Here is a 12889-nt window from a genome sequence, read left to right as displayed (position 1 = left end):
ATGCGGGATCCTGGAGAGAGTGTGGAGGACTTAATTGGGTGTGTTTATCTTGTGTCATTGTTTTCTGCTATATTCCTTTACCTCTTTCTAGATATCTAGTTGTATGATCTCTTGTTCGTCAGTGCAGGATGTCCTACGGCTAGTGATTTATGGTAATGGCTCTCTTCCTCACGATCACTCCGGTACATAATCTAATGGGGAAAGCATCTCACTGTGGAGTGTCAACTCAGTGTTTGGTGTCTATTTTCTCTATTAGACATGAAAAGCTCTCTCGAGAGACTGCGTTAAGTCAATGGGATACCCTAATATGGGCGCTTGTCTTCTTAATGCCTTTGTGTGGCAACGAGTCGATGGACAATTGTGTGCCAATGTGTCGAGTGTTGTTACTTGTTTCCCCAGCTTTCCTGCTGTGTGACGTGGGGCACACCGCTGCATTCTACAGCGCACGTGGGTTCAGCGATCTTTGCCTGTCCCTTGCATCTTCGCTGTCTACAGCACCGCCCTTGATGCAAATCAAGAGGCGCAGACAAACTTTGTTTCGAGGTCATAATGTTGTCGATCACAATTGTTTCAAGATGTCTTCGTGTTATCAAGCTACTTTGACATATCCCTATTCAAGCGCTGTTTTGTTCGACTTCGCATTCGACGCCACATTGTTAGTATGCTGCGCGCTGGCTCAGTTTTCTAACAATCTCTGCGCGAATATCATCCAACAGAGACACCTCTAGCAACCCCTTGTGTCAGTGGTGTAACTGTCTTAACTTCGCTTTTCGAAGCATTGGGAATTGGAACACTTGCCAGATAGTTACAAAGTTAGGCTAACTATTTATTGGCAAGTCCTCAGTTGGAGATAGTGTCTGTACAACTTACAGTTACCTACTGCGGTAGGTTCAAACTGAAGATTCTATCGCCATCGGTTCTATCAAATTTGACAGCGCGAAAGCATGGTAAAACTGCAGATCATATTTCGACTTTCATGATCGCAGTTGCGTCATTGCAGACATTTTGGTTTAGTCCCCCGGAAACATTTCCTACTTCCGCAGACCTCGGTTGTTGTTGTTGTTGTTGTTGTTGTTGTTGTTGCTCTGGAAAACATCTCCGATCTTCCTAGAGAGAGACGTAAACAACAGGAGATAGGTCTTGTCAGGGGTTTAGACAATGCTCAGGGATACGAAAAAAGAAAGGAAGGAAGGAACACAGGCTACGTATTCAAAGCCGTAACCTTAATCTCAATTGCCAAATCCGTTTTCCGCATCTGACGGCAGGAAAATTACTACCATCGGCATTTCTGTCTTGATGGCCTGGGCTACTTGGGTTTCACTCCAGCCAGAGCCAGAAAGGATATGCCCGCCATGTGCATGTCAGGGAAATACTTAAGTAGCAGTGCTTCTATTAGAGTACTGACGGAAGCATATAACCTTCGAAGGAAATTTGGTTCACTGAAAACAAAATAGCAGCTTTGGTCATCGCTAAGGAATGGACAAGCTGCATATCAACAATTTCAATATGGCATTTCATGCCACTTCCTGTCTGATCCCTTGTACACCCTATCGTAATTTCTCTTTACTTCATTTAAGATACTTAGTGTTTTTACAGTTCGCAGCAGCCGTGTTGAACTTACCCCTCTCCATCCAGGACCGCCACATGGGACAAAACCCAAAATCTACTCACAACCCAAAAGATGAGACTGCCCCCTACAACTCAACTCGAACCCACAACGGGGGAGAGCGTAGGCGGCTCCTCGAGCAACCCGGGGGACAAGGCGCTAAGCTCACCACACGTTACCACTATGTCACGATCATGCTCGATTATCGTGGTGGCCTAATTGATAGGCAAGGCGCGACAACGGGGTTTATAGGGCCAAGGGTTGGGGCATAACTTACGCACAGGCAGTGCGAAAGAATATTCACTTTCTCGATGCATTTTCTCCTGGCATTCTCCGCAGATGTAGTTTCGAATTTTCTTCCTCTCTAATACATCCAGCTGTCCTTCATGAGATAGAAGAAACGAGCGTGTCAAACTCTCGGACCGCACATGCTATGGCTTACTTCAATGAGTCTTTGAGCTCATTCCAGTGCAAACTTTAACCCTTGCGATTTCTTTTTTTTTTTCCAAAAGTAAATGTGACGTAGTGCATTTCAAGCTTAACGGATCCTCAAAAGTGAGCTTGTGGGTTCTAAATTGTTGCCCAGCAGAGATGCAGACACCGTAAACTATCGCAAGTTGTACTGGTAACAGGCACCTGCATTTCGCACGCGATGCAGATGCAGAACCTAAAATACCTTCCTTTCTTGTCTTGCAGCAAAGATATACAAGGCAAGCAAGATACGTATGCCTCAAGCCTCAAAACGGTTGCCTCAGTGAGCAGCATTGGTCGAGTTACATCTGTTGCCTAGATTTTCTTACTTGAGAGTCTGCCAGGCAGCGGGATTTTCTTAACGTTCAATGGACAGTGGCTAGAAGGCAGCCATCAAAGCAACAAATGAGATCTGTTTCATGTATCTTCTGGTGGCATAGACGGTGTGCTTATTATTGGATAGATAAACTATGTGGTTTGAGCATGCGGCTTTCAACTCGTCGGTCCTGGAGAAATGGGGGATTGAGTCTAACACTTGTCCTCGTGGTCTTCGATATTTTCGCGAATGTTGCCTTTTTCTCAGTCAGAGCACAGCCGTGTCTATGCCGGAGCTGATGGTGGAGTTGTTGAGTGTTGCTAATGACACTAGCCCCTGATTTCCAAGGTCACAAGCCTTCAAGTGCAACGATCTTAAATGCGATGAAAGGTGCACATGAAGCCATACACAGTAAATACGGGACAAACGGTGTGCAAAGGCTTGGTATTAGCTAAGAATTGCTTCGTAAAGTCACCAGATTGCGTGTTAAATAGTAATGTGTAAATAGCGATCTTGGCAACGCTCAACAACCTCAACTTGACGAAAGAAAAAGAATACGGTAGAAGAGCCAAAATGCCGTGTAAGACAGGCAGGAAACGTAAGTTTTGGTTTCCTGGCTCTCAATTGGACTAAAGCGCTATGCAAATGCAGACAAGTCATTGAACCAATTCCAAGTGTCTTCATGGAGATTTTCCTGGCCTGTGGTTTGGACCCGAGAATGAGGACATAATGCTCGCCAGGCGAGAGTTGGGCCCAATGACCTTTGCCCAATTGGCCCGCTCAGTTCAACAACCTGATGATCAGTCACGGCTCGGAGCAGAGTAGGACGACGAGTCAATGATGATTTGGAGCTTGCTTCTTGTTCCTTGTTCGATCGACCGTCTCGAAAGCATCAAAGTGCACTGTTAAAAAGTATTCTTAATGAAATGTCTTTGTTTTTATCTATGCCATCTCACAGTGATCAATAACTTGCGGCGGGCTTTCTGAGGGTTGACGTCGAAAGACAAGGCCAGGAACTTCAAGCGGTGAGCGGGTAGTGGGCAAAAGGTGGGGGCGCGGGCCCAAGTCACAGAAACTTCTCCCGCGCTCAGAAAGGCGGGATAATCATGGCCTCTAAGAAGTACCGGCTACCTTGGCGCCCAACCCATGATAAATGCCCCTCCCAAGGACTGTCTGCACCCGAGACCCACCAATCTCCACGGCCGAACAACCAACAGCTAACCTCCCCGCCCTCTCCGCAAATTTCACGGCCGACCGACTTCCCTACTTTCCATCATCCTGGGCCTTCCTGCCAAAACGCGCTGTGCGCCTCGCTGTTCCGCTTCCTTCGGGCTTTCTTGAGTCCTGACAACCTCCTACCGGTAGCTAGTATCACGACACCCCGTCAATATGAGAGGAGAGGTACGATGACCCCCAGCGAGCATGTTGCTCGCGTGTTTATTTTCTTTTTTTTTCTTCGAGATACTATCTTCCATGCCCGCCCTCGCTCTCGCATGCCTACCCCTTATTCCTGTGGGGAACGTCAACCTTGTCGCCGCCGTCGCTACCCCGGGTGTTCCCAGCTGTCAGACTGATGGTGGATGAACGAGTTGGGCGACTCGAAGACACGGTTGCGAGATTGCGAAGCGTTTCATAACTCCGTCGTCGTGCGCTCTGTGGTCTGGCAAATTCGCGGGGATGGCGGGGTGATTTGAAATCAGGAGCGACAGCTCGCCTGAGCTCCGCTCGGAGAGCTTCCCGAGCTCACCGAGCTATCCCCTGGGCCTCACCACCACGACACATGACCGCGTTCTCCTTCATGATATTGCACGGATAAGATGCTAAAACACTTGCAAACAGGTCATCCACATCCATCTGGGTCAGGCTGGTGCTCAGCTGGGCAACAGCGCTTGGGAGCTGTGAGTGTCACCGCCTGTCCGCCGTCGCGTCGCACATCACGATGAGGTTATCTGACTGGTGATTTCTCAGGTACCTTCTCGAACACGGTCTCAGCCCTGATGGCCGCATCAACCCGGAGGCCAAGGATATTGCCGAGGGCGGTTCCTTCGATACGTTCTTTACCGAGACGAGCAGCGGCAAGTATGTGCCGCGCTCCCTCTTCGTCGATCTCGACCCCTCGCCCATCGATGAGATCCGCACTGGCGAGTTTCGTCAGCTGTTCCACCCCGAGCTCCTGATCAGCGGCAAGGAGGATGCCGCCAATAACTATGCTCGCGGTCACTACACTATCGGCAAAGAGATGATCGATAATGTCATCGATCGCATCCGCCGCGTTACTGGTGAGTGCTTCCTGAAAAAAGCCACGATGAGGGTTGGCGGGCTGAATTTGAAGCTGACCCAGATGACAGATAACTGCCACTCCCTTCAGGGCTTCCTGATCTTCCATTCCTTCGGCGGTGGCACTGGCTCTGGTTTCGGTGCTCTGCTCCTCGAGCGCCTCGCGACCGACTACGGCAAGAAGTGCAAGCTGGAGTTCACCATCTACCCGGCTCCCCGTCTCTCCTCGGCCGTCGTCGAGCCATACAACGCTGTCCTGTCGACGCACAGCACCATTGAGAACTCGGACTGCACCTTCCTGGTCGATAACGAAGCCGTCTACGACATCTGCCGCCGTAATCTCGATATCCCCCGCCCGAGCTATGAGCACCTGAACCGCTTGATCGCCCAGGTTGTCTCGTCCATCACCTCGTCATTGCGCTTCGACGGTGCCCTGAACGTCGACCTGAACGAGTTCCAAACCAACCTGGTTCCGTACCCGCGTATCCACTACCCGCTCATCAGCTACGCCCCCGTCGTTTCGGCTGCCAAGAGCGCTCACGAGAGCTTCAAGGTCTCCGACCTTACCTTCCAATGTACGTTTCAGAAGCTGAGGATAGTACTCGGAACTTTGCGCTAACCGCTCCCAGGCTTCGAGCCCAACAACCAAATGGTCGTCTGCGACCCCCGCAAGGGCAAGTACATGGCCGTTGCGCTCCTCTACCGCGGCGACGTCGTTCATCGCGACTGTAGTGCCGCTGTGGCCGCGCTCAAGCAGAAGGCCTCGTTCAACTTGGTCGAATGGTGCCCGACGGGCTTCAAGATCGGCATCAACTATCAGAAGCCGATGGCCGTTCCCGTCAAGGACCCGTCCGAGGGTGGTCTCGCTGCCGTCGACCGCTCCGTCTCGATGCTCTCCAACACGACCGCCATCGCCGAGGCCTGGTCGCGCCTCGACCACAAGTTCGACCTCATGTACAGCAAGCGCGCCTTCGTGCACTGGTATGTCGGTGAAGGTATGGAGGAGGGTGAGTTCAGCGAGGCTCGTGAGGACCTCGCTGCTCTCGAGAAGGACTACGAGGAGGTCGCGGCCGACTCGGCTGATAATGAAGGTGAGGCTGAGTACTGAGAGCTGTGCGCTGCGCTCTCTTGTACTGCCCTTCTGCTGCCGGCTTGAATTTGTTTTGAGCTGGTTGGCTGGCTGTGGGCGGTGTTTAAAGCAAGCGCAAGCCTTCGACTTAGCGTGGGCTCATGACGTTCCTCGGCCTTCTAGCTGATTTTTTGGGGGGTGTTTGGAATGAAACGAAACTGGTATGAAGTGATGATGGGATGACTGAAATGACAGCATACGAAACCCCCCCCCTTTTTTGCAATCTCCACCACCCCTTATGCAGGAAGACATATGGACTTCTTCCTCTGGATAAATCCTACAAAAAGCAGGTTTTAACCGGAGAACAGAAGACAGAGAGGACAGGAGATCGGGAAATGATTCTGATGTTTGTGCGTGCGTGTGTGTGTGACCGGTACACCCAACTTCTTTTGTTGTTTCTTGTTTCTAATGCCGCGTACCTACAGCTAACACACCATTATGAAAGATAATACCTACATACACATTATCCCCCTATTAAAAAACTTTTACTAGCAAGCTTTCCCCTTGGTTTTCTCTTTCCTTTTTTATTCCAGTTGGTTCTTGTCGAGCAAAAGTTCGTGTGGACAGCCTTGTCCCCTGCAGAATTGGCGAAGTGAACTTGGGCTTTTCTACTTTCTTCGTTCGTGTACAGCCTTGGTTTTCTTATCTCTCTTTCCGTCTTGAGTTTTCAGGGTTGCGGCGGAAGAGCAGGGCGGTCATCTACTTTACAATACAATACCCAGCTTGCTACGTACGTCTTTCCCTGACGAGTGTGGGATTGTATTGATGACTGATGGAGACGCATGGGTCCAATACGTATCAGAATAGGATCGTTGTTAGACTGGTGTCTAGTAATAGAGAGAGGTAGGGTCCAGCAATGGTATACGTTGAGTTTACAACGTGGTGTATTGTTTGACAGCGGAACATGGGCATTTGTTGACAAGTGCCACCATATAACTCCGGGTTAAGCGAAGCTGAAGGAACCTCCTTTGTGTAACAGTCCGCTTGTTTCGGTTCATGCATTGCTGGAGCCTGGCTGGTTATCCTCAACGAGGGCCGTCTACCTCTTGCCAAACAATACAATATGCTTTACACGATGCCCCAACACCGAAGACAACTCCTCACTCCCTAACCCTACTCTTCACAGCCCTACTCAATTCTTCCCCGCCTTCTTCTTCTTCTCCTTCTTACTCTTTTTGCTTCCGTGAACCTTATCCTTCGCCTTCTTCTTCGGCCTAAACTTCAGATCCCTCGGCTTCCCATCCTTCGCACTAGCTCTCTTCCCCTCAAACACGAACTCCTCCGGCGTCTTGACCGGCTTGCCCTCCGCCACACCCACTGCCGCAGCGAGAGCCTTCGCACCCTCTGGATCGAGCGCCGCCTTCTTTGTTTTCTTCTCCTTCTTCTTGCTCTTCTTCCCCGCGGGCACGCCGACCAGCCTCTCGGCGTTGTATTTACCAAGCAGCTTGGATGCGCGGCCGGCGAGGGTCTGCGCTTCGGCGCTGAGCTTGGGATTGTATTGCGCTGAGGTGGGGGGTTCGTCGTCGCCTTTGCCTTTCTTGCCCTTTCTCTTGGCCTCGGCGGCCGCGAGCGCGGCTTTGGCTTGCTTGGCTTCGATGGCGCGGGCGGTTTTGTGAGGGGGTTTGCAGCGGGAGACGCGGAGTTCGCGGGGGAGGAGGGGCGGGAAGGATTTGCCGTTGAGGAGGAGGGCGGACTCGACGGAGTTGGGGTCCTGGGACTGATTAGTTTGAGTTTGTGGGGAAAGCAGGGGGAAGGGGTGCTCACATAGAACTGGACGTAGGCAAAGCCCTTGCCAACACGGGTAGCCGGGTCGCGGACGACACGGACGCTCTCGACCTTGCCGGCGTGCTCGCCGAAGACGCGCCACAGGCCTTCCTCGACGTCTGAAGGCTCCTTACCCTTCTTTTTCTTCTCTGTTACGAGCTTGCCGTCTTCTACCTTGGTGCGATACACGCTCTCGTCGTCGACGAAGCCCAGGTTGCCGACGAAGACACACCGGCGGTTGTCGATCGGCGCGGGGTGTGCAACGCTGTCGGCGCGTAGGTGCCGGTCGAGGACGATGGTGCCGTTGAGATGCTGTACAGCCAGGCGGGCAGCGGCTGCTGTGGAGTAGACCACGTAGGCGTTGGTAGACTTCGTCGTGCCCTCCATGATCTCCTTCTTGATGTAAGCCACCCTCCGGGGGATCTTGGTCGTTCCGAAGGGTGTGGACCTGAACCGGATGGACTCGATCTTTTGCGGGGGGTCGGCTTTCTTGTCTAGGGGAGAGGCGAGATGCTTGAGGAGGATCTTCTTCGCCTTCCGGTCCTTGATGGCCTCAACAGAGACATTGCTGAGGAAGACCGTGCGGTTGGCCTTGTCGAGCTCAGACTGGATCTCGCTTGTGCCACCGGGCTGAAGGGCTTCGTGGACGGGGATCTCGCCGCTCGAGGACTTGTCGTCGGCTTCACCGTCGGCCTTCTTCTCGTCAATCTCCTTGGGGAGGCTCGCACCATCCACGGCCTTCTGGCGCTTCGCAGATCTCTCTTCCTCCTCCTTCTCCTCTCTAGCAAGACGCTCAAGGTAGGCCGCCTCGAGGTTCTCGTCCTCGTCGCGAAGCTTCCGTTTCCTCTTGCGCCCTTCTTCTTTTGTTGTTCCGTTCAGGACAGCCTCTTCGATGGCCTTGGGGGTAACGAGCTCCTCCTCGGCGCTCGCACTCTCACTAGCATCGTCATTGTCGGCCTCGGATTCGGGCTCAGATTCGTTCTCGCCCTCATCCTCAACGTCCTCTTCGTCAGATTCTCCTTCTGACACCTCGGACTCTTCCTCATCTCCAGAGCCTACCTCAGAAGATTCTTCGCCATTCTCAGACGCGTCTTCCTCTTCCTCGGATTCGACATCTTCCAGCTCCTTCTCTTCCTCCTTCTCTTCTGACTCTTGCCTAGCTTTGCGAGCAAGCTCGGCGTATCGGGTTTTGGGAGGAGGTTGTACTGGGCCGGCCTGGACAGAGTTAGGGAATGGTTCCTGAGTCGCGACCAGGGATGACTTACACTCTGGGAGAACAGAGCGTCCAGCGCAGGGTCAATGGCCTTTGCCGACAACAGAAGGGCAGGTTTGCTTATGAACGAATCAGTATTTTTACCCTGAATTGACATCGCGCATGGGAACTGAGGTTCATACTCTTTGGTCATGTTGTCTAAGAGAGCTGTCGCTCAAAACTGGACAGCTTCAAGTGGTGACACGGGGCAATTGGGAGACAACCAAAACAGAAATTGCTGAAGTTCCTGCTGCACACCAAGGATATTGTCTCAAACAACAAACTGCGACCAGCAAAATCTGCATTATCCGAGCAGTCCCCCGCACCACGATATGCTGACAAGCCCGGGTCTAAAAGCAAGCAGCTTTCAAAAGTTCGAGCGCTGCATCGCACGGATGTGGGACCTCAGCCCAAAAATTCGCTTATCGCTCCTTATCAAAAACTGCCAGCGCTCACCGCCAAAGATGGCGGCGGTAAATCGGGCAGGCGGGCAGACCAAAGGGTCGCAGGTGGTCCCCATTTGCTATGGCCCATTTGTGCTCCCGCCTGCTGCCAGTGCTGCTCTGCTGCCGCTCCCGGCCTCTGTCAACACACACTACAGAGTTCTCCCCTTTTGACCTCCCCGCCCTCGCACCAGACGTTTGCACCACGAGAACCCCAGCCGCGTGAAGCGACACTTGGGCCATATCGACATCATATCATTTTATCCCAAAAGCATCCATTGTTTTGTCCTCCGTCGCGGTCTTGCAGCTTCGCCGTCGACGTCAGCCGTGGCAGCTGCCCACCAGCCAACCAATTTTGCGCGGCCTTCTTTTCAGCGAGAACGCCGCTTGCGACGTATTCGACGCCATTGGCCGCGGCCTGGCTTCGACCAGGACGCATGTTCTACGATGAGTGCCGGTGACGACAGCGCGCCGCCCTCGGCACAGTCGAGTCCTCCCCCGCCCGCCATGGACGACACGCCCAGCAACGTCTCGAGCCCTCTCAGCGACGTCGAGGACCGGGATGCAGACACCGAAGACGTCGATCTAGACATGCGCGTCGAGGGCACTTCCCACGACACGCCGAAGCGAAATGGCACGACTGCTGATGACGCCGAGTCTGCCGCTGCGTCTGACACCGACGACAGCAAGCTGTCAGAAGTCGATGTCAACGATTCAGAGGCCGAAACAGAGAGGTTATACGATACACCGCGCAAGAATAGCGCAGCGCGGGCAATTGTGAACCCCGCTGGTGGTCGGCGGTTTACCGACCGTCGTGACCGGGGCTTTCAGCCCAGTCCCAGCAAGTTGCAGCAGCAACTGAAAGCCGACGGCGATGCAGAAGAGATCGCTAGCGGCCATAACACAGGGACTGAGGCAGAACAAGAAGATGGCGACGACATTTCAGCAGCGTACACTGACACCGACGACGATGGTGGCAAGAAGGCCCAGCCACCACGATCCTCGCCGACCCTAGTGAAGAAGAGCCAACCAGTTTCTTCCGCAGATACCCCTGCACCTCAAGCGAGCCGAAAGAACTCAGCCGACTCGCGGAAACGCAAGCGCTCGTTGGTTACCGAACAATCCGACTCTGAACAGCCATTGAAGAAGCGGAGCCCCGGTGAGGTCCCCGACCGTGAACTGGACGCCGAGGATGTGCCGATGGCCGACGACGATGGTGTATCGACCAACCCACAGAGTGGCGAACACACCACAGAGGAAGACGACAACGAGGTAACGACCGAGGCCAAGGAGGAGGAGCTCCCCGACCAGACCGAGGAGGAGACAGCACCTAGCAAATCCAAGAAAGGGAAGAAGAGCCCGAAGAAGAAAAAGAGCAAGAGCCCAGAGGAGTCCGTTGCCCCGGAGGAGGCGCCAGATGAACCGCCTGAAGAAGCCGACACACAGAGTCTCGAGGTTCCCACCCCGACAGAGGATGACCAAGCCGAAATCGTCGACGAAGACGTCGAAGCAGCACAACGCAATGAGGAAGAGTGTATGGAGCGAGGTTCCCTGGCACGGAGCTTGGCAGCGACTAATGACACAGCAGTGGAGAGGAAGAAGGCTGCTTGGGATGAACTGGTTGCCATTGAGAAGCAGTTCAGCAGCTTCCGGGAGCGGTGCGTGCCAGCTTTTGTCCTTGCTTGTTTAAACCGGAAAAGTTTGCTAATGGGTTTGTTCGTTACAGACTTTACCAAGAGCGTCTTGAGCAACTGAACCAGGAAGAAGCGATGCTGACGAGCGATCCCCCGACTCACCCGGAGTACCTCGCCATGCTTCAATGCTTGGAGGAGCGACGTCAGGAAAAGATCAGACAAAGTGCCCTGGAGCTGCAGTTCAAGCTGGCTGTTCTCCGTCGCCGGGCTGTTGCCGAGCGCGCCCAGATCATGGCGCAGTTCTATCAAGCTGTGCGTGAGTCTAGGGAAAAGGCGCTCGAGGAACTGGGCCAGGAATGGTACGAAATCCAGCAGGAGCGTCGGCGCGCTGCCACTACCGTCCCGGACTACAGCCTCCACTTCCCGTCTACCCGTGCCCAGGCCATCAGGAACGCGGTCGCGTACAACAAGGAGGTGTCCATCCTCTCCGGATTCGCCAAGCACGTCGGATTCCCTGCGGCTCCGCCTATTAACGGCATCTCGGAGGACGAAGCCGAAGCCGATCTCGAGCTCATCAAGGTAAGTATGATGAACGCTCTGATTGCGCACAACACAGCCAGTCTGACGCGGGCCCTCCTCTCTTCTTCGACAGAGCGCCCGTGAGCCCGCGCCTAGCCGACCCCCGATGCATCACCACCACCATCATCATCACCATAATCATCAGCCGACACACCCTGGTTTCCGCCCGGATTATGCGGCTAGCTTGTCCTACGATAAGGGCCTCGGCCCGGCCGGCGAGCAGTTCATTGAGCAGACGCCCTGGGCGAACCCGAATCATCCTGTCCATCGCCAGCAGCAGCAGCAGCAGCAGCAAGCGGGGCATCACCCACAGCCGACGTATGCGCCTTCAGGTCCGGGTTCGGCAGTGCCGAGGAGACCGCCTAATTACCCGTCTGGGAGTGGCGGGATGTATGCCCCGCCGCCGCCGCCGCCGAATGGTGGATACAATGGTGACTCAGCGCCGACGGCGCATATGCCGAAAGCGCATCACCCCACGGCGGCTGGACCTGATGCGTATAAGGCGGCGAAGCCGGGCATAGCTCCGGAACCGCTTAGGAGGGAACCTGCGATCCATGCCTCATGAGCGAACCCGCTGCTATATCATGGCATTCTTCTTCGTCCGTTTTTTCACGAAAAAAAAAGAAGGTGTTCTTTCGCTTCATTGGGTGGACCAGCGGTCATTTATATTCTTACAAGAGAGACGGAGTTTGAGGTTTGAGGTTTGGACCCAAGGTCGACGGTTTTATAACGGGAAACGCTTTGAGAGACGGAAAATTTCTCTCTATTATCATCCATGGGTGGCTGGCGCTGAACGACAACGGGAACTTTCACCATCGTCATTGATCGATCATCTTATTCTTATCACATCTGGTGCGCAGGGTTTATTGTCTCTTCTTCTCTCTTCCATATTGATGGATACAGGCTTGGCTGGCTGGCTGATTGGTTGGTCTAATGTACCGGTATCATGGTGTAGATGAGACCACTCACGGGTCAGATACATATGGAATTTTGTACGTTTGCTTGCAATGGAATGGAATGCGGAAATTTATGGCTTCTTATGGGTTGGGGATTAGGTGTATATGTGTACACTGTAGGTTTGCTGGCCTTGGAAAAACAAAAAGGGTCATGGCTCCGTGTACAGGTTGGCAGTGAGTATTATATTGCGAACTTTGGCAGAATGTTTCCAAGCCTGATAATCCAATCATTGCCGAGTTGGAAGCCAAGACATAGAACAGGGTCGTCAATTGATATCGAAATGAGATTGTCCGGAACTCCGTTTGACATGCCATATATACAGATACTGTCATGCCAGCAACACCGCTCGCCCTCCCACCTCTAGGTATGAGTTAATAGTACAGAAGTAGTCGTAGTAGATGTACACATGGTCATCATTGATACAGTTTGTTTCTCAGCTCGGATGAGTTGCCGGTATCTGC

The 12889-nt window shown here is 53.2% G+C and overlaps 3 protein-coding genes across 3 annotated transcripts; 2 read left to right on the top strand and 1 right to left on the bottom strand.

Annotated features, from left to right (window-relative positions):
- Nucleotides 1–3782: 3782 nt before the first annotated feature.
- On the top strand, nt 3783–5778 carry CTHT_0073290 (uncharacterized protein; the record flags this gene model as incomplete). Its single annotated transcript, XM_006697523.1, has 5 exons — nt 3783–3794; nt 4233–4291; nt 4362–4672; nt 4742–5245; nt 5300–5778. The coding sequence occupies 5 exons, from the start codon at nt 3783–3785 to the stop codon at nt 5776–5778; spliced, it is 1365 nt and encodes a 454-aa protein (XP_006697586.1).
- Nucleotides 5779–6931: 1153 nt separating this feature from the next.
- Nucleotides 6932–8969, bottom strand: CTHT_0073280 (uncharacterized protein; the record flags this gene model as incomplete). The annotated part of the gene is made up of 4 exons (XM_006697522.1): nt 6932–7510; nt 7564–8778; nt 8829–8895; nt 8959–8969. 4 exons carry the CDS (start codon nt 8967–8969, stop codon nt 6932–6934), a joined length of 1872 nt encoding a protein of 623 aa, XP_006697585.1.
- A 796-nt stretch (nt 8970–9765) lies between these two features.
- CTHT_0073270 (uncharacterized protein) lies at nt 9766–12036 on the top strand (the record flags this gene model as incomplete). Its single annotated transcript, XM_006697521.1, has 3 exons — nt 9766–10916; nt 10985–11471; nt 11545–12036. The coding sequence occupies 3 exons, from the start codon at nt 9766–9768 to the stop codon at nt 12034–12036; spliced, it is 2130 nt and encodes a 709-aa protein (XP_006697584.1).
- Between the last annotated feature and the right edge of the window lie 853 nt (nt 12037–12889).

Source organism: Thermochaetoides thermophila, assembly GCF_000221225.1.
Source record: "Thermochaetoides thermophila DSM 1495 unplaced genomic scaffold scf7180000011823, whole genome shotgun sequence".
Classification (NCBI taxonomy): Eukaryota; Fungi; Ascomycota; class Sordariomycetes; order Sordariales; family Chaetomiaceae; genus Thermochaetoides; species Thermochaetoides thermophila.
The sequence above is the reverse complement of the archived record's forward strand: the minus strand, read 5'-3'. Positions and strand labels throughout refer to the sequence as shown.